General features: G+C 45.7%; 3 protein-coding genes across 4 annotated transcripts in view; 2 read left to right on the top strand and 1 right to left on the bottom strand.

The window, feature by feature from the left end:
• Window positions 1-1,787: 1,787 nt before the first annotated feature.
• Window positions 1,788-4,184, bottom strand: LOC147015850 (uncharacterized). Its single transcript, XM_085848436.1, has 2 exons — window positions 4,051-4,184; window positions 1,788-3,536 (listed from the first exon to the last, which is right to left on the bottom strand). Exon 2 carries the CDS (start codon window positions 3,076-3,078, stop codon window positions 1,789-1,791), a length of 1,290 nt encoding a protein of 429 aa, XP_085704562.1. The 5' UTR covers window positions 3,079-3,536; window positions 4,051-4,184; the 3' UTR covers window position 1,788.
• Window positions 4,039-12,037, top strand: LOC147015851 (uncharacterized). 2 transcript variants are annotated; one of them, XM_085848434.1, is made up of 6 exons: window positions 4,039-4,162; window positions 6,305-6,465; window positions 7,707-9,771; window positions 10,068-10,137; window positions 10,854-11,017; window positions 11,747-12,037. In XM_085848434.1, exons 1-5 carry the CDS (start codon window positions 4,064-4,066, stop codon window positions 10,997-10,999), a joined length of 2,541 nt encoding a protein of 846 aa, XP_085704560.1. In that variant the 5' UTR covers window positions 4,039-4,063; the 3' UTR covers window positions 11,000-11,017; window positions 11,747-12,037. The 2 variants fall into 2 exon arrangements, with proteins under 2 accessions (XP_085704560.1, XP_085704561.1); XM_085848435.1 differs by lacking the exon at window positions 4,039-4,162 and adding an exon at window positions 4,556-5,177.
• A 3,763-nt stretch (window positions 12,038-15,800) lies between these two features.
• Window positions 15,801-17,393, top strand: part of LOC147015852 (uncharacterized) — a 4,002-nt gene continuing 2,409 nt past the window's right edge. The window contains exon 1 of the mRNA XM_085849126.1: window positions 15,801-15,894. Coding sequence (XP_085705252.1) covers window positions 15,801-15,894 — 94 coding nt within the window. The remainder of the gene's footprint in view (window positions 15,895-17,393) is intronic.

The following is a 17,393-nucleotide window of genomic DNA, read 5'->3' on the forward strand; positions in this document are numbered from 1 at the left end:
GGTGGTTGCTTGGAATCCTCTGATCCTGAGTTCAAACCCCACTCCACTGTTGAATTCATACCAGGTGGGGTTGACTCTGCCTGTCATCCTTCCGAGGTCGGCAAAATGAGTGCCAGCATGCTGGTATCCTTTGTTGGAGTGGCGACCCATCCAGGATTGTGTCCAATAGCCAAGGAGACTGCTGAGGCAGCACCAACGCTCTGCATGGAGTATGGTCCCGATGGATGGATGTAGTGCAGATATCATCTGCATAAGCAACAACTTTTATAGCAGGTATGTCCGGAACGACAGAGAATCCCACAAGTTTCTCACGAAATTTAACGAAAAGGGGTTCAATGGAAAGAACATAAAGGAGTCCGGATAAGGGACACCCTTGCCTTATTCCTCTGGTAACAGTCAAGGGAGGAATCAACTCATTATTTATTTTGAATAAACTATAAATATTGTGATGCAACAACTGAATATATGATACAAAAATACGACCAAAACCAAAACCCTTTAGGATAGCAAATAGATAACTATGATCAATACTATCAAAGGCATGCTCCTGATCAATAAAGAATAAGCCAGCACTTTTATGCAGAAGATCACACACATCAGCAATGTCACGAACAGCGCCAAGATTGTCATATATTGATCGTCCAGGCACACAACAGGTTTGATCAGGATGCACCAAAGATTGGACTACCAATTTTAAGCGAGAGGCAAGGACCTTTGAAAAAATCTTGTAGTCGGTGTTCAGTAAGGAGACAGGACGCCAGTTTCTGAGTAACTGGGTGTCTCCCTTCTTTGGTAACAAGGAAACAACGGCTCGCCGGAAACTTAGGGGGAGCTCCCCAACTTGAAAACTTTCCTTGAGTACTTCCAAAAGTTCGGGTCCGATAATGTCCCAAAAGATTTTGTAGAATTCACATCTTCCATCCAGACCAGGAGCTTTCCCGCACGCCATACTGGAAAGAGCAAGACCCAACTCCTCCAGCGTGATGGAACTCTCCAAAGAGGCTCGCTGTGACTCAGACAACTTGGGTAAAGGTTCAATAAAGGCTTTTGCAACATTCAAATCAATCTTTTTTGCACAGAATAAAGAAGAAAAATAATCGACTACAATTCTTTTAATCATCTTAGGTTCACTTACTATCTCTCCTTCAGGTGATTGTACAGATAATAGTTGTTGTTGAGCTTTAGTTTTCCTCTCCAAAGAGAAGAAAAACTTTGAGGAAGTGTCAAAAAGACTCAAATTTTTAATCTTAAGCCGCACTAAAGCCCCTTTAGCCCTTTCATTGACAAGACTGTGAAGAAGTTCTTTTTTAGTCATAAATTCTTTACGTAATCCTTGATTTCTGTTCAACTCAAGAGGATTTCTTTGCAATTCTAAAACCTCTTTTTCTAGAATCGTTATCCTTGAAAGACTATCCTGAGAGTGATGAAGTTTATACTGCTGACAAAAGATTTTGATGTGGATTTTTACAATATCCCACCATTGTAGCTTGCTATGAAAAGTATTTTTCCAGAGTTACATATTTCCTCAATCTGTGTACGTGGGATTCATTGGCGCCATAGTCTGCCGGATTTTTAGTAATAAGGGATGCGGTAAGCATAAATTTATCGAGTTCCGGAAAGAAATCGGTTAGTTTAATTTTTTCCGAAAGGGGTTGTGGAGGAACTTGATCACCTTCGCAGGAGCAGGGGCATTTGAGCCCTTGTGGTCTTGTGAATCTCCAGCTGCACCATCCAACTCAGAAGAATCTGATATTGAACAAGTATCATCGGCAATCACCACGACTCCTGTTAAAATTTAGCATCCTTTTTCTTTACAGATATAGCAGACATTGGAAATGGTTTCACGAAAAAGGAATCCTCAGGAAGCAGATTTCCTTCTAACTTTTCAGGTGTCTGCTTCAAAGTCACTGAGGTAATGGGTGTGGCTGTAGATGTGATAGGCAGTTCTATGGTACTCGGTGCAATTACAGTTTGGTGAGATTGTTCTGTGGTGTTCGGCACAACTATAGTTTGGACAGATGGCTCTGAGTTATTAGGCTCTACTGTAGTCTGAACTGCTGGTTCTGAGGTATTAGGCACGACTATGGTTTCAACAGTTGGTTCTTGGGTGTTAGACACAATCTCCGCATGAACATCCTGCTTCAGTGTATGACTACCTACTGTATGTCCAGAACAAGTTTCGTCTCCACCTGGGACATCTACTGATGGTTTGTTTTGAAGCTCCATAGTCTCCTCGTCATCACATGTGAGAGGACAAGCATAAACATCTGAAGGATTTTGGTTACTCTCTTTCCGATTGAGTGAAACCCTCTTCACAGCGACCGCTTCCGCGTATGAAGAAGGTTCGACTAAAACTGCACTTTGGTGCCTTCGTTTTCCTCGTGTCACCCAACCAGACTCATTTTTTCCATTTGTTTGATTTTCAGAGTTTTCTCCTGCCTCAGTAGACACCCCAGTGACCTCAGGTTCATTTACATTTTCAACTTTACTTGATTCTTTTTCAACGACCCTTGGGCATTCATTTTTCATGTGACCACACTGTCCACATTTGTAACACACTAAAGTCTGAGATGTGGCAAAGATGCGGTAAGTAAACTTTTCATGTTCAATTCTTAACATCACGTCGAGCTCACGAATGTTTGGCTTCGGAATAATAAATAGTTGACGTCGAAAGGAAAGAATATGTTTTGTACTGTGGTCCTTAAAGCGAACAGGAATGAAAGTTATTTTTGAAACAACAGTGCCATACTGTTCTAAAGCAGGCTTCACCTGCTCGTTTTTTATGAAGGGAGGAATATTTGACAGGAGTACCTTCATCGATGGAACATCGAGGGGTGATATGAAGAGGAATATATCCGGCTCCACAGTCAGTCCTGACTCCACAAGCTGCGCCACCATTTCCTCTTTAGCGACGAAGATAACAACACGCTGATTCATTCTCGATGCAGCTATTACACCATGCATGCCGATCAATTTTCCGACACACAAAACAACTTTTTCAACTGAGATTTCGGGTGGTGGCGTACACGAAAAGCCATTTTTCCGACTTAAAGACTCTAACAGCTCAACGTTCGCCATGATTTAGGTGCAATAACACTCAATGCCTTGGGGTATTAAAAAAAATAAAAAAATAATAATAATAATAATAATAAAAACCAATAAACAAGCGATGCTGGCGAATGGGGGAAAATAATAATAATACGAATGATAATAATATGGACGCGGTCCAAGAATCGTTCAAAGGAGCCAAAGCAATGGCAAAAACTAACAAAACACGTCGGATGGAAACCAGGTCTCAAAACCAGGAGGGGTTCTGAGAAACCCGAACTCCACCTACCGTGCGCGCTCTCTTTCTCTCTCTCTCTCGCTCAATGGAAAAGAGAAAACAAGGAGAAAGGGGGTCAAGAGAAAACGAAAACTAAAACATTTAGACGATGAGAAGAGGGAAAGGAGAAAGCAACACAGGCTCCGCGCGTACCGCCAGGAACTGAGCAACAGGTCTTCACGATTCCACGCACGTGCCAAGTGAGCAACAGCTGTGGAGAGGGAGAGGGAGAGGGAGAGGGGGAGAGGGGGAGAGGGGGAGAGGGGGAGAGAGGGAGAGAGGGAGAGAGAGAGAGAGAGAGAGAGAGAGAACGAGAGAGAGAGAGAGAGAGTGAGAGAGTGAGAGAGAGAGAGAGAGAGAGACAGAGAGACAGAGAGACAGAGAGACAGAGAGACAGAGAGACAGAGAGACAGAGAGACAGAGAGACAGAGAGACAGAGAGACAGAGAGACAGAGAGACAGAGAGACAGAGAGACAGAGAGACAGAGAGAGAGAGAGAGAGAGAGAGAGAGAGAGAGAGAGAGACAGAGAGACAGAGAGACAGAGAGACAGAGAGACAGAGAGACAGAGAGAGAGAGGCCTCTGGTTTGAATTCGGCTTTCATTTGCTTGATTGAAGCCATCTCCACAAACACAAACAAAAAGGTTAATCAACAATCGACTACAGCCAAGTATAATAATAATTAACCAGCAAACACACAGAGCGAGGTTCACTCTCAACTCTCACCCTTTAAGCCTCAATGGACGACAACGCCGGTCAACGACAAGAACCGAGGGACCGTCCTTTCATCAGAGCAGTTTGTCAGCGATTGCTCCACAAGCAAGTCACACGTCACGTGGTGCGGTTTTGTCTTCTTCTTCTTTAATTCCACCACAGTTTATAAACTTAATTTTGAACATTCAAATGTTGAAATCACAGTGAATCATAATTATCAGGGAATGTTATCTCCACTCGATGAGAGAACCCTCCATCACAAGGCCCTGTTGTACTGGTCCCGCTCTCGATCTTTCTGATCATCTTTGAAGGAAACATTTAGTTTTTTGTTTGTTTTTTAACCGCCAATGAGAATCTGACTACCAGTGACGTCACCCGCTGGTGAAGACCCACCCCGCCAGACTCCGCCCACATGGCACGTCACATCCTGTGACGTGTCTCCATGGATTGCAGATCATTACAGTACCTTGTATATTAACATCACAACAGCCATAATAACCGAAAACAGAACAGGAAGTGAATCGATGACGTTAACCATGCCACATTATTTATTAAAATATCCAGTTTTGTGTAAAATCGCTGGTTTGACATGAACTCATCCTGGGAGTTGATTCTTCATTGTGAGATTCAGTGAGTGTGACGTGTGAGTGTTATTTATAGTTTTGGTTACCATGGTAACATGTGTGTATTTCATTTACCACTCATTTTGGGACTCAAATGGTGTCATGTCAAAAGGTGTGGGACGGTTAACCTGTCGATGACGTCACAGTGGACATTTTACACGATCCGGTTTCTCAACGTCACGTGACATTACTGGACATAGTCCGTCCATATAACTTTTTGGGATATCGTGCCAGATATCGTTTTGACCCCATCTCTGAATGGTGAAGAATGAGGTAAAAATTAAAATAAATTCTCCATTTCTGTATCCCGATCCGATCAATTCGTTCTCTTCAAACACCAGGAACACTGACGTCACTGAGGTTGTTTGACGTCACAATGACAATTCCAACAATACATAAGGTAGAGACGTATTGTTGAAACGTCAGTTGGAGGATCGACGGACGGCAGAGATGTTGCTTCTTATCGCGCTCTTCGTGCTGGTCGTCGTCGGTGGGACATCGCGACCTCCGCAGCAGGTAAGTGGGGATTGTAAGAGATGACGGACTCGGGAAGGAACTCAACACGAAAGTGGGGATTTGTAAGATACCCTCGGGGAAAGGTACACACAAACTGTCACACGTTGGTACTTTTTCAAGTTGGTAAACCGGATACATTTGTGATTTTACAGGGAACCTGTTTGGGACATTTTCTTTTGTCTTATCCGAGTTTAATTCCATTGTAATCGGATCCATTTATAAAAGCTGTCATCCTTGTGCACCAGATCCAGAATATTCCGTCACAATTAGGACAGCCGCCTTAACGTTCTTTCCCTTCAGAGACCAAATTAAGATGGCTGTCTTGTCCAATGGCAATCTTTGGGAGAAGTCAAAGATTCCTGGAGTAGCGTTTAAAAAGGAGTAGGCCAGTGTGTGTTGGTGCACAGTTTAAATGCCATATTTAATCTTCCTTGTCTGTCCTTTCAATGGTTGCGATCTCTCATTGCCATGAGGATGTGATGAGGAATACAAAAGAGAGTTTATCTTTAGTTAGAAACTGCAGGTTTTGGGTTAACTTTACTCACCAAGCAAAGTTGGAATTTTCCCTTCAAGAAGGTCCTTCATGGTCTAGTCGATGGAGGAATCTTCAGGGGACACTTTACTCATTGGTGGACGTTAAAGATCCCACGGTGTTTCTCACAAAGAGTAGGCGAGTTATCACCAGCATTCTGAACAAATCACAAATTCCTTTCAAACCCTTTTACAAAACTGTTCTTGTCAAACATGGTCACAAAACGAATGTACCCAGTGTGAGTAAAATGACACCTTCATGCTGGAGAGGATTGAAAACGGGATGATGATGATGATGATGATGATGATGAGGATGATGATGATGATGATGATGATGATGATGATGATGATGATGAGGATGATGATGATGAAATGTACCTTGAAAAGTTGGGTCTAACCCCTTATCTTTAACAAATGATAAATTCTCATACATTCCATGACCCGTTGTGTTTGTACTCGAAAAAAAAAATTTCACCAACATCTTGTTCTTTGTCACGAAGTTTTGGATTCTGTTAAATAATTGTAAATATATTGTTTAGTTTAATTTGAAATGTAATAAACTTTTCTCCTGTCCCTGCCCTTTTCCATGTCCATAGATTTACCAGAATGAGGCTGCGGAGGAACCACCGATCTCCACATTTTGTGATGTGGTCTTCGTCTCCATTGCCATCTTCTTATTTGTGGTGGTGATATCGTTTCGACCATCGTCGTGCTTCAATATTAAGAAGAGGCACAATAAAAAGCCCCACGTTCACTGGCAAGGAACACAAGTGACATTTTCATCAATATTATAATTCCTTCATCCAAGGGGACAAGATCGCTCAGGAATTTTAAACGAATTTACATTTAATTTTCACAAATAACGAGCAGAGTACCCTCCCTCTGGGTGGGTCGAGTTTGAACATTACTTGCTGAAAAAGTGAAGTCTGTGTTTTCAAGAAGACTGTTGATGTTTGTGTGGTGTGTGTTTAAAAGGTTCTCGATGGTTTTCAGGTCTAAAGGGTATGTTCCAATTGAAGTTAGGGTCGAAGGGGTTGAAAGGGTCCAGTTTCTCAGGCTTGTAAAAATGTTCTAACAAGGTTAACTGGTCTAAAGCTCGAAGTTGTCAATTGTGAAATCTGTCTGAAAGGTGTAAAGGGTCCAAATTGTGTGAAGGTCCAAGGGGTCCAAAGGGACTTCAGGGAAGTAAAGGTTTATAAGTTTCTGTGGGGTGAAATGGTTAATGGGTTCCAAAAGGTGAAGGGGTCTAAAGGGTCTTCAAGGGTCATGGGGGTCTTTACGGTTTTGGTGCACTGAGCGATCTTGATGTTCTTTGGGATTTTATCATTATTTGGGGGTCTGAAAGGTCATGGGGGTCTTCAGGATCTTAAGAATTTTAGGAAAGGTTCCTGTTATTAACAACGCTGACATTTGGTTTGTTCAACATTTTGATAATCCTCATACTCACGTGGAGCATCGGTGTCACTGCCTAAGCAGGATCCTGAGCAAGGGTTACACGAGATGTTTTGCCATTGCCTTCCCAGCAGTAGTTTTGGCAGGAATTTGTAAATTGGCCATACTGCCACCAATAGCGCGCCCACACTTCATTCTCAAACATCACCGTGGGGATCTTTCACGTCCATCAACTGATGGCAGACGGGACACCCAGTTTAACGTACATCGGAGGAACGGCACACACATTGATTATTCACCCAGTCGGTGAAACACTCAGGATGCTAACCCAGGCTAGTGAGACAGCTTCGAGTCAAGTGTGCGTTCCTGGAAGCCATCCTTTCAGCCCAGGTCATATCTTCATGCATTTCTTCCGGTTAAACGTTAAACTTTGCCTGCATGTGGAGCTTTTGAAACGCAGTGTGTGAGAAGGGACCGCTAGAAATGGGAGACAGCCGAACGTGCGACCTTACAAACATATGGACAGACACCACACTTCACATTATATAATAGTTACTGTACTTCATTTTAGCTCAAACTGATAAGTATTGTGTCTGTTTCTTGCAGTTTTGGATGTGGCCGCAAACATTTAAAGAACAAAATTGGAACGAAAGAGCAGCCGTTGCTCGAGGAGGTTCCAAAAACAGAAACAGTGGAGCTGCAGGATGTAAAGGAACAGGATCAGAGGATGATGTTGTGGCAGAGAGAGAATGAAAAACTACAGGAGATGGGGGAAAAGTTGCACCAAAAAGAGGAAGAACTGAAAGAAAGAGAACTGTTAGTTCAGCTTGGAGAGCAAACAGTTCAGGAAAAAGTTGTGCAACAAAAATATGAGGAAGAGGAATGGACGAAAGAGAAAGAAAAGCAGAACGAAATCGAAAAAGAACAGCAGAGGAAAAGCAAGGAAGAGGAAATGAGAAAAAAAGATGAAGAGGAGAAGATAAATAAATATAATGAAGAGCTAAAGAAAAGAAAGACGGCAGAGTGGAGGCAAATAGAGGAGGAAGATCGGAGAGAATTCCAAAAATTTGTGCAATGGAGGGAATCAGTGTATCAGGAGCATACACGTGCATGGCTTGAGATCGAACGAAAAGAGAAAGAGGTTCTCAAGAGTGAGTACATGGTGGAGAAATTACAGAAAGGGATTTCAGAACTCGAGGGAATGGAGCAGGAAAAACGGGTTCAATTCGAAAACAGTAAGATGTTAAAAGAAGGGGAAATAAAACATAGAGAGATTGAGACATGCCGGCAAGAGGAAGAGATTAGAGAACGAGAAAAGGATGTTGAGAAAATGGAGAGAATGTTGAACCAACGAGAAGAGGAGGAGCGTGGTCGGCAAGAGCGATTTTTAGAGACCAAAAAAAGAAAAGAGGAAGAGTTGTTCCGGAGAGAGAAAGAGGTACATCAGCTGGAGCAGGAGATTTATAAGAGGGAAAAAGATGTGCACTCTCGGGAACAAGAGGTTTGGCGAAGTGAGGGGAAGGAGGAAAAACGACGAGAGGAGGAAGAACAGAGACGAGTGGAACAGGAAAACCGGAGACAACGAGAAGAGGAAAACCGGAGATTAAGAGAGGAAGAACAGAGACGAGTAGAACAGGAAAAGCAGAGACGACGAGAACAGGAAGAACAGGAACAACGAGAACAGGAAAACCAGAAACCACCAGGACAGGAAGAACAGAAACGACTTGAACAGGAACAACTGAGATTAAGTGCAGAAGAAGAAAGACGACTCAAACAGGAAGAACAGAAACGACTGCAACAGGAAGAACACAGACAAATAGAACAGGAAGAACAGAGAGGACGAGGACAGGAAGAACAGAGACGAGTGGAACAGAAAAAAGAGACAGTAACTGATCAAGAACTCAAAAAACCTTGTCAAAAATCTGACGAGACCAACGAGGAGGCAGAAGCAAATGTTGATGCAGAGGAGGCAGAACATGTGCAAAAGATTGCTGACTGGAAACTGCATCGACAGCAAAAACGGAATGAGAATGTCATTGAGTGGTCTCAAAATTGGAATGAGAAACAACGGGTGAAGCAGCAAGAGAAACAGCTGCTCAAAGAAAAGGAAAAAAAATTCAACAAACAAATGAAGAAGCAAAGACGGGCAGAAAAGAAAAGTACAGAAATTGAACTGAAACCCCATGGTGTTGGTGTGATACAGCAACAACAGAAGCCTCGACATGATAGCGAGCCACAACAACAGAAGCCTCGTCATGATAAAGAACCACAACAACAGAAGCATCGCCATGATAGTGAGCCACAACAACAGAAGCCTCGCCATGATAGTGAGCCACAACAACAGAAGCCTCGCCATGATAGCGAGCCACAACAACAGAAGCCTCGCCTTGATAGCGAGCCACAACAACAGAAGCCTCGCCATGATAGTGAGCCACAACAACAGAAGCCTTGCCATGATCGCAAGCCACAACAACAGAAGCCTCGCCATGATAGCAAGCCACAACAACATAATCCTCGCCATGATAGCAAGCCACAACAGCAGCAACAGCAAACACAAGATGTTGTTCAAGGGTTCCAGCAGGAACAGAAGCCTCATTCTCATCAAGTGCTGCAACAGCAGCAGAAGCAGCATGGTGTTGAGGGGCCCGGCCATATTCAGGACCTTCAACAGGTAAGCATTCTTACAGGTAAACACTTGATATGACGAAGAATAATATCCTCAATTGTAGAGATAATTGTGATTATAATTTTGGTGGGAAAGGTAACTTATTGGCACGGTCATCTCCACGCAGGATAAATCACAAGTATTTTAACTCCCCTTGATTGGATTAGATCAACGAATTGACCTTTTCACTGATTACCTGTTTTATCAGTGATTTTCATTCTGTGCCACATCCTGAACAAGTTATCAAACTGATGAACATATCAATGTATTTAATCTTTCTTATTTTTATTGTTTTTCCAAAGACCCCTCAGAAGAGACGCCCGTTCCCTCCTCCGCCACCATCATACGTCAAACCATCCTACCGGATGGAACGTAAGTTACCAAGCATCTTACCTTACAATACACGTTATCCGAAACTTTGTCTAAATTAGATATTCCTCACCTCCATCATGCCCCATTTCGTCTGTGCTTCAGAAGTGTTGAAAACAAATCAATATTTTGCTTCACTTGAAGCCAGACAAGCACCAAACAAATATTAAACCAAACAAATTGGTGGAAGTCTGGGATGAGTGTCAGCGATTCCACACAGTAGTCATTGTGAACACCTGGATGTTCATTAAAATCAATTGTTTGAAAAATCGAAATTTTTATTAAAACGCACTTTCATTCAGTGATGAAAGACTTGAGCTCTCTTCCATGAAGCACTCCATCATGGTTCACTTCTACGTCATCAGATGAGGTTTCGTTATTTTAATTCGGACAGTAAGTGGGGATTTGTGGGCTCTGTATGAAGCACAGGAATGATGGAACAAATTGCAGAAATTCCCTTGTAAGGTGACAGAAACTAAACGTTCATGCAAGTCCAGTGGGAGTTGGTGATGGAGAAAATCAAGAAGTGAAGGTGGAGGGAAAAGTGAAATAAAACATGAACTGAAATGTAGAAAATGAGGGAAAGGGAGAAACACAGAAATGGAGAGAGAGAGAGAGATATTCATTCCAGGGTTGTGATGGAAGGCAGGACAATGATGGAGATGATGATGACAATGCTGTTGAGTGGTTTTAACTTCCTTTTGTTGATGTGTGTGCAGAGGAAGAAGTCATATTTATGGCAGCTGGAGAGGAAGATGCCATGTTTGGCTGTGATTCCCTCATCACTCCTTCGTGCAAGCTCTCCAGGAATGCAAAGCGATTCACCAGGCTCATGCAGATGGCTGATTCAAGCTTTTTCAAATGAACAATCTCCAGAACTAAGGTACGGTAAACACTCGATGGACTGATTTCATCACCTGGATCCTTTTTGTGTCCATGTTTGTCAATCTGTCACTTCCTTGTTCAAAATACCATGATGAGAAATAAATAATTCCAAGTGTAGAGAATTTAATAAGTTGAGTGAATCCATCAAGCAGGTGAAGTCTCTCCCTGGTTTATACAATCAATGCCAATCATGAAGGGAACTGCAGATATTAACCCTTGGTGTTCGCTGCTTGACTTCATCACTGTACATCATGTGTGACGTCATCACTGAATATCATGCACGACTTCATCACTGAACATCATGCGTGACGTCATTTCTGTACATCATGTGTGACTTCATTACTGGACGTCATGCGTGACTTCATCACTGTACATCATGGATGACTTCATTACTGCACATCATGTGTGACTTCATCACTGTACCTCATGTGTGACGTCATTTCTGTACATCGTGTGTGACTTCATTAATATACATCGTGTGTGATTTCATAACTGTACATCATGTGTGACTTCATCACTGTACATCATGTGTGACTTCATCACTGTACATCATGTGTGACTTCATCACTGTACATCATGTGTGACTTCATTACTGGACATCATGCGTGACTTCATCACTGTACATCATTGATGACTTCATTACTGTACATCGTGTGTGACTTCATTACTGTAATAACAAACACATTTAAACTCGAACGTTGTATTTACATTTCTTCCCTCCATTTAGCTGCTGCCATCATCTGGATTGACTTCAAATATTCTGCTGAATCATCTCCAGTCTGAACTGTGACCATGGTCTCCTCCACCTCATCGACTCAAGGACTTGGTCAATCAGAAATCCGATTCGTTTTTTCCCAACATCCTTCACCCCAACCAGATTACCAAACCCACCTGCAGATTCCATGGAAACAACTTCAATCAAGATCTCATTCAAATCCTGTCCTTAAAACATTCATTGTGTAATTATTGAAAAATTCTCTTCTCATAACTTTTCCTGAATAAAGGTTCCTTTCCATGAGCATCTTTCCATGTTTCTCTAACCTTGGTTTCTCATTTCACTCTCACATCCAAACCTCCACCCTTCAGTTATTCCAGTTCAACGACGGGTGTTCACTTTCTTGTTTGACCAAAAAAAACATTATTTATTTTCAACATTGTCTCCCTTGAGATAATTGCAGTTCGTCCATCTCTGTTGCATCTTGATCAAGGAGATTAGTAAACAGCCTTGTGGTGGAGTCTGCGGGCCTACGGGGAAGGGCATGGTGATGATGCGTGATGGGCGTGATGATGGGAGGAGTGGTCGTGGTGGTCAGTGTCTCGGCAAGGGATATAATATGAGGTGTGCGCGCCGCCTGAGGCATCGTAGTAATGCTGGAGTCGCCCGGCTCGGGAGTGTGCCGAATACGGAATAAAGGGGAGCCGCGGGCACAGAACGCCCGCGCTCGCACTTGTGCAACACAGCCCGGCTCGACTGTTCCTCCGCATCGTGTCTGCCTGCTAAGCATCTTCCATTTCAGTACATTACAGTTGGCGAACGAGGATCTTCGGATCGGCGTGTGCAGGGCGGCAAATGACCCATGCGGTTCCAAGCTACGGAGCCAAATGTCTCGCCAGCACAAGCATGGCAATGGCAGAGGGTCGGTGCACGGCAAACGTACGCGTGCCCGCCTTCGTCGGAATCGACTTCGGCCACGTCGAGTGGGCAACGGCCGCGCTCACTGTTCGTTTTGTCGAGGACACGCGTTTCGGCTCGAACGCGGCGTGGGACGTCGCGCAAGCTCTGGAGAATGTCCGAGGTCTCGATGGTCGGGGCACAGCAGATGGTCTGGGGGTCATCGCGATGGGCCAGGCACGCACGGCCACGCGCACGGTCTGCGGCGCGGGTCGTGGGTGAGCGTTGCAATGCAATCACTTCGACGGCGGTCTGAGCACTCGAGGTCGTCTACGGTGTGTGGGCCGAGGGTCATCGCCCATTGTTACGGTCATAGATGGTGGTGTGCGAAGCGATCCTTCCGTCCCGGGTCAAAACCTGCTTCCATTTGATCCGGAGATGACAAGATCAGTGGCAGGGGAGGTTGAAGTGATCGAGGCACGGATCGGGTGTCGAATTGAGTCCACTCGTGCTGCCCGCGCATCGCATTCGGCTGTGCCATGCAAATTCACGACAGAGGAGCGTCCGGCACGGCTCAGAGATCGTTTTATTTCTGGTCTGCGAGACGCAAAGATGGTAGCAGCCACCCTGCGGTTGACCGACATCACATTCGACTCGGCGGTCGCGACTGCTTCATCTGTCGAGCAGACACTCACGGATGTCCGCGCCATTGCTGGCCAGGACGTATTGAGTAGCTCCAGCTGGGGCATGGCGGCTAATCCCGAGGTCCACGCGGTGACCGCACAAGTGCCGCGGGTCGCGCAGCCCGGAGTCCGAGCGATGGCTCAAGTGCCGCAGGTCGCACGCGCGCCTGGCGGTGGGGGACGAGGGGCACCGCAGCACGGTCGCACCGGGAGCGAAGGGGCGCCGCAGCACGGTCGCACCGGGAGCAAAGGGGCACCGCAGCACGATCGCACCGGGAGCGAAGGGGCACCGCAGCAGCACCCCAGTGACCTGGAGATCGGCCTGCAACCGGGGCCTGACGATGCCGGCGAGCCGGAGCGGGAGATGCAACCACGGTTGAGTCTGTTTTCCGTTGGTTCGGAGATGACGACGCCTTTCACGGTTGAGGTCGAAGTGAATGGCCAACCGACTGTGTTTTGCGTGGATACCGGGGCGGCAGTGTCCGTCATGGATGAGCGGGCGGCTCGTGGTCTTCGCGGTATTCGCCTGGTCAAGACGGCCTTATCGTTATACACGTACACCGGTGAGGCGATTGCACCGCTTGCGAGGGCCGACATCTCAGTGCGCTACCGAGATCGACGCGCCCGGCTCTCGGTGTTCGTTGTACGAGGGGAGGGGCCCCCCCTTTTGGGTCGGGACTGGCTGGCGCACCTCGGACTGGATCTCCGGTTCGTACCTCCAGATGTGCCAGTGCTCTCTTCGAGGCCTTCGTCGAGTACCGAGGGCGAGGCTCTGGCGGCGGGGGCCGGGTCGATGCAGCGGGAGCGACCGTTCGTTGTTGCCGGCGGCAGTGATGTGCGGTTCGGGAGCGGCGAGAGCCATATCAGCTCTCGCGATGAGTTCCCCGCTTCGCTCGCGATGAGTTCCCGCGCTTCGGCAGGGTTCGTGAGGCAATGCGCGTCGGTGTTGTGCAGGCAGCTTCAACAGGTGGCGGTGAGCCAGTGGCGTTAAAGGGAGTTGCGAGTCACAACATCGAGTCGGCAACCAAGAAGCGGACTCGTGATTGTGGGTTGTGGGTTGTTGTTCATGGCATATGTGTTTTTCCTTGCTCTAGTGATGCAGTTTAACGTTGTTGAAATAAATGCCAGCAGTTCTCGTGTGAAAGTGGATTTGGTGGAGATCAGTCAATGGGAGTTGTATTATGATCAATGTGATGTGGGGGCTTCAGGAGCGGTGGTGGCGAATAAAAAGGTTGGGTTGGCCTTCCATTGTCCCGGGCCGCAGGTAGTTGCTTTGTCATGTGCTGGGATTTTATCAGAAAAGCGCGCTGTACGGAAAAATGAGTTTGCAATGCTTCGAATAATGTTCGTAGTGATTTATAACGAGCCTATGATTGCAGTGTGGTTTAAATGGAGTTGCTCCCGTCTAGCTGCCGTGTGGGTCTCGGAGGTCGACTCGGAACCAAGACTGGTGGCCTGGTCGGCGTTACCCCCACCTCTGGTTGCGAGCGCAGCTCTCTGTGTTCGCTCAAGGCCGTTTGGACGGGCGTTGGCGTCTCAACTGATTGTGGTGCGTGAGTTGTTTTGGAGCATTGAATGCGTGCAGTCAGCGGCGCTGTTCAGTTCCCCCGGCCAAGGTCGATCAAGGCTGGCGCCACGGCTTCCAGATAGCGGGCTTCCGGCCTCGGAATGTTTATCTACGTCGGGTCTGCCTGGGGGGAGTGGGCCGGAGGCGTTTGATGGTGCCGGGGGAGGTTGGCTCGAAAGGGCGTCACGACCTCGGCGAGGGCCATGTCAGCATGGGCCGCCTGGGGGCGTTTTTGCTGCGTAGTGCTGCTGTGCTTCTCATTTGCTGCTTCATATCGGTAACGCGGTCAGAGTGTGGTGGGTGCTTTGTGCACCTCCGTCTTTGGAACCTGGCCTTTACTGCTCCACTCGCTCGCATCGACACATTATATGATGTGGTGTGCTGTTATACTTCGCTATTTTCATTTTATTTTCATGATTATTATACGGAGTTCTTCGTGTTCTGTATGCTTCTTATAATGGTAATCATTTAATAATCATAGTTTTAGGGGGGAGGAGTGTGGTGGAGTCTGCGGGCCTACGGGGAAGGGCATGGTGATGATGCGTGATGGGCGTGATGATGGGAGGAGTGGTCGTGGTGGTCAGTGTATCGGCAAGGGATATGAGGTGTGCGCGCCGCCTGAGGCGTCGTAGTAATGCTGGAGTCGCCCGGCTCGGGAGTGTGCCGAATACGGAATAAAGGGGAGCCGCGGGCACAGTACGCCCGCGCTCGCACTTGTGCAACACAGCCCGGCTCGACTGTTCCTCCGCATTGTGTCTGCCTGCTAAGCATCGCCCATTTCAGTACATTACAAGCCTGACCTTGCTTTTTCAGAATGTTCTCAACCTCTGAAATTATTTCCTCATTATTTGTAACATCTTACAACTGTGGCAGTTCATCAGCACAGGAATCATCAATATAATGTCTCTCACCTGATGAAATGGAGAGTCATGAGAGCCTTGACGCTGCAATCCCACAAAAAGTAGCCACAACCTTTCCAGATGACACTTCAATGTTGTTGTGCTTCCAGGGAGGTAAGACGAGCAACAAGGGTTCATCGCACAATCGGGGCCGGATTCAGTCACATGCCAGACAGGCCATGGCCTCGGGCACCATCTGAAGGGCCCCACACCTAGGGCTTTTGGATGAAGCCTTCACCAATCTCTACAAAACTGAATGTGAATAGACAAATAGGGCATTGGATATGGCCTTCAACATTTAAAATGGCCGAGGGCCCCACAACGTCTTAATCCGGCCGTCGGCACAATGTGTGCTTACACGGCATGCTCTGCTATTTGGTCTCAAGATCAAAGCAGTGAACCCATAACTCTTCCTGAATCACAATCGTGTTCATGACACCCTCGACGTTTGTTTTAAACTGTTTAAAATTTTCCCTGGAGGTCAAATCACTCTCTCTTCAAATCAGCAGTCAATATCCTGGGAACCCATCTCACTGAGAACTTTCACATGATGGATAAAATTCGAGTATCCAGATCTGATTCTCGGTGAGGATGGACTGCCCTGACCCAGTGATTGGACTCGGTCTCACCAACGTTCCTGTTCATCTTGCGTTGTTGGTCAAAAGCTGTGGAATGTATCAACTTCTTCGAGTGTGGTTGCCTCTTTGGGACATCATTATCTTGGCTCAGACTCAGTGCTGTTTCTTTCTCAAAGAAATTTAGTTGCCCAGTTGTTATTTTTCAGTGGCGCATGAAGGGACATCATCTCCCAGTGTGAACGCCACGTCCTCATGAATTCCCTTTGGACCTTTCTTATAGAGTTATTTGACTTATTGCTCTGATTTCAGTCCTTTCATTTGACCAACTCATAGTTAGACTTCTGTTCAGAGGTCTTGCGAAAATAAACAAAAGGTTGTTTATAAATAAATAAAAACAAGAGTGCATCGATCGACGATCGATATTTATTGGGTCTGAACAAATCATAAAATGAGTCAAGCTGGAGACTTTCTGAATGGCCGTCAACATGCTTCTCATTGGCTCCCTCTATCATTTCATTTTCATTGTTCCTTCCACAACCTCTCTTTCGTAATCCTTCCTATCTCATCATATGTCCAGTCCATGCTCGGTGTTATCTTTATGGCCTTCAACAGTGTTATCTTCATCCAACACCTCCATCTTTTCATCTCCAACTCCCTTTCATGATATCAACCATCCTTCATAACCTTTCTCCCAAAATGTTCAGCAAATCTTTATGAATATTTTATTATGATTGAATTGAATAAATGTTCTATTTCTGTTTATACAAATTATTCAATAAAAACCATCTGTGGTAAAAACCTCCTTGTGAAGAAAATGAAATCTCATCAAATGGACACAACACAAAATGTACTGGGGGAATCGTCCACTCGTTCAGTCCTTCTTCATTCATATGCAGCACAAAGTTGTGGGGTAGCATCATTGGCTGACGGCATAACTATGTCAGTGATGCAATGCCCGATGCTGGTTCGGGCAGGATTTGGAATTTGTTCATGGTGCTGATGATGGCTCACCTCGTCTTCACAAAGGACACTTTG

This window comes from Eptatretus burgeri, chromosome 12 (genome assembly GCF_056783735.1).
Source record: "Eptatretus burgeri isolate ZD-2024b chromosome 12, Ebu_testis_v1, whole genome shotgun sequence".
NCBI classification, from domain to species: Eukaryota; Metazoa; Chordata; class Myxini; order Myxiniformes; family Myxinidae; genus Eptatretus; species Eptatretus burgeri.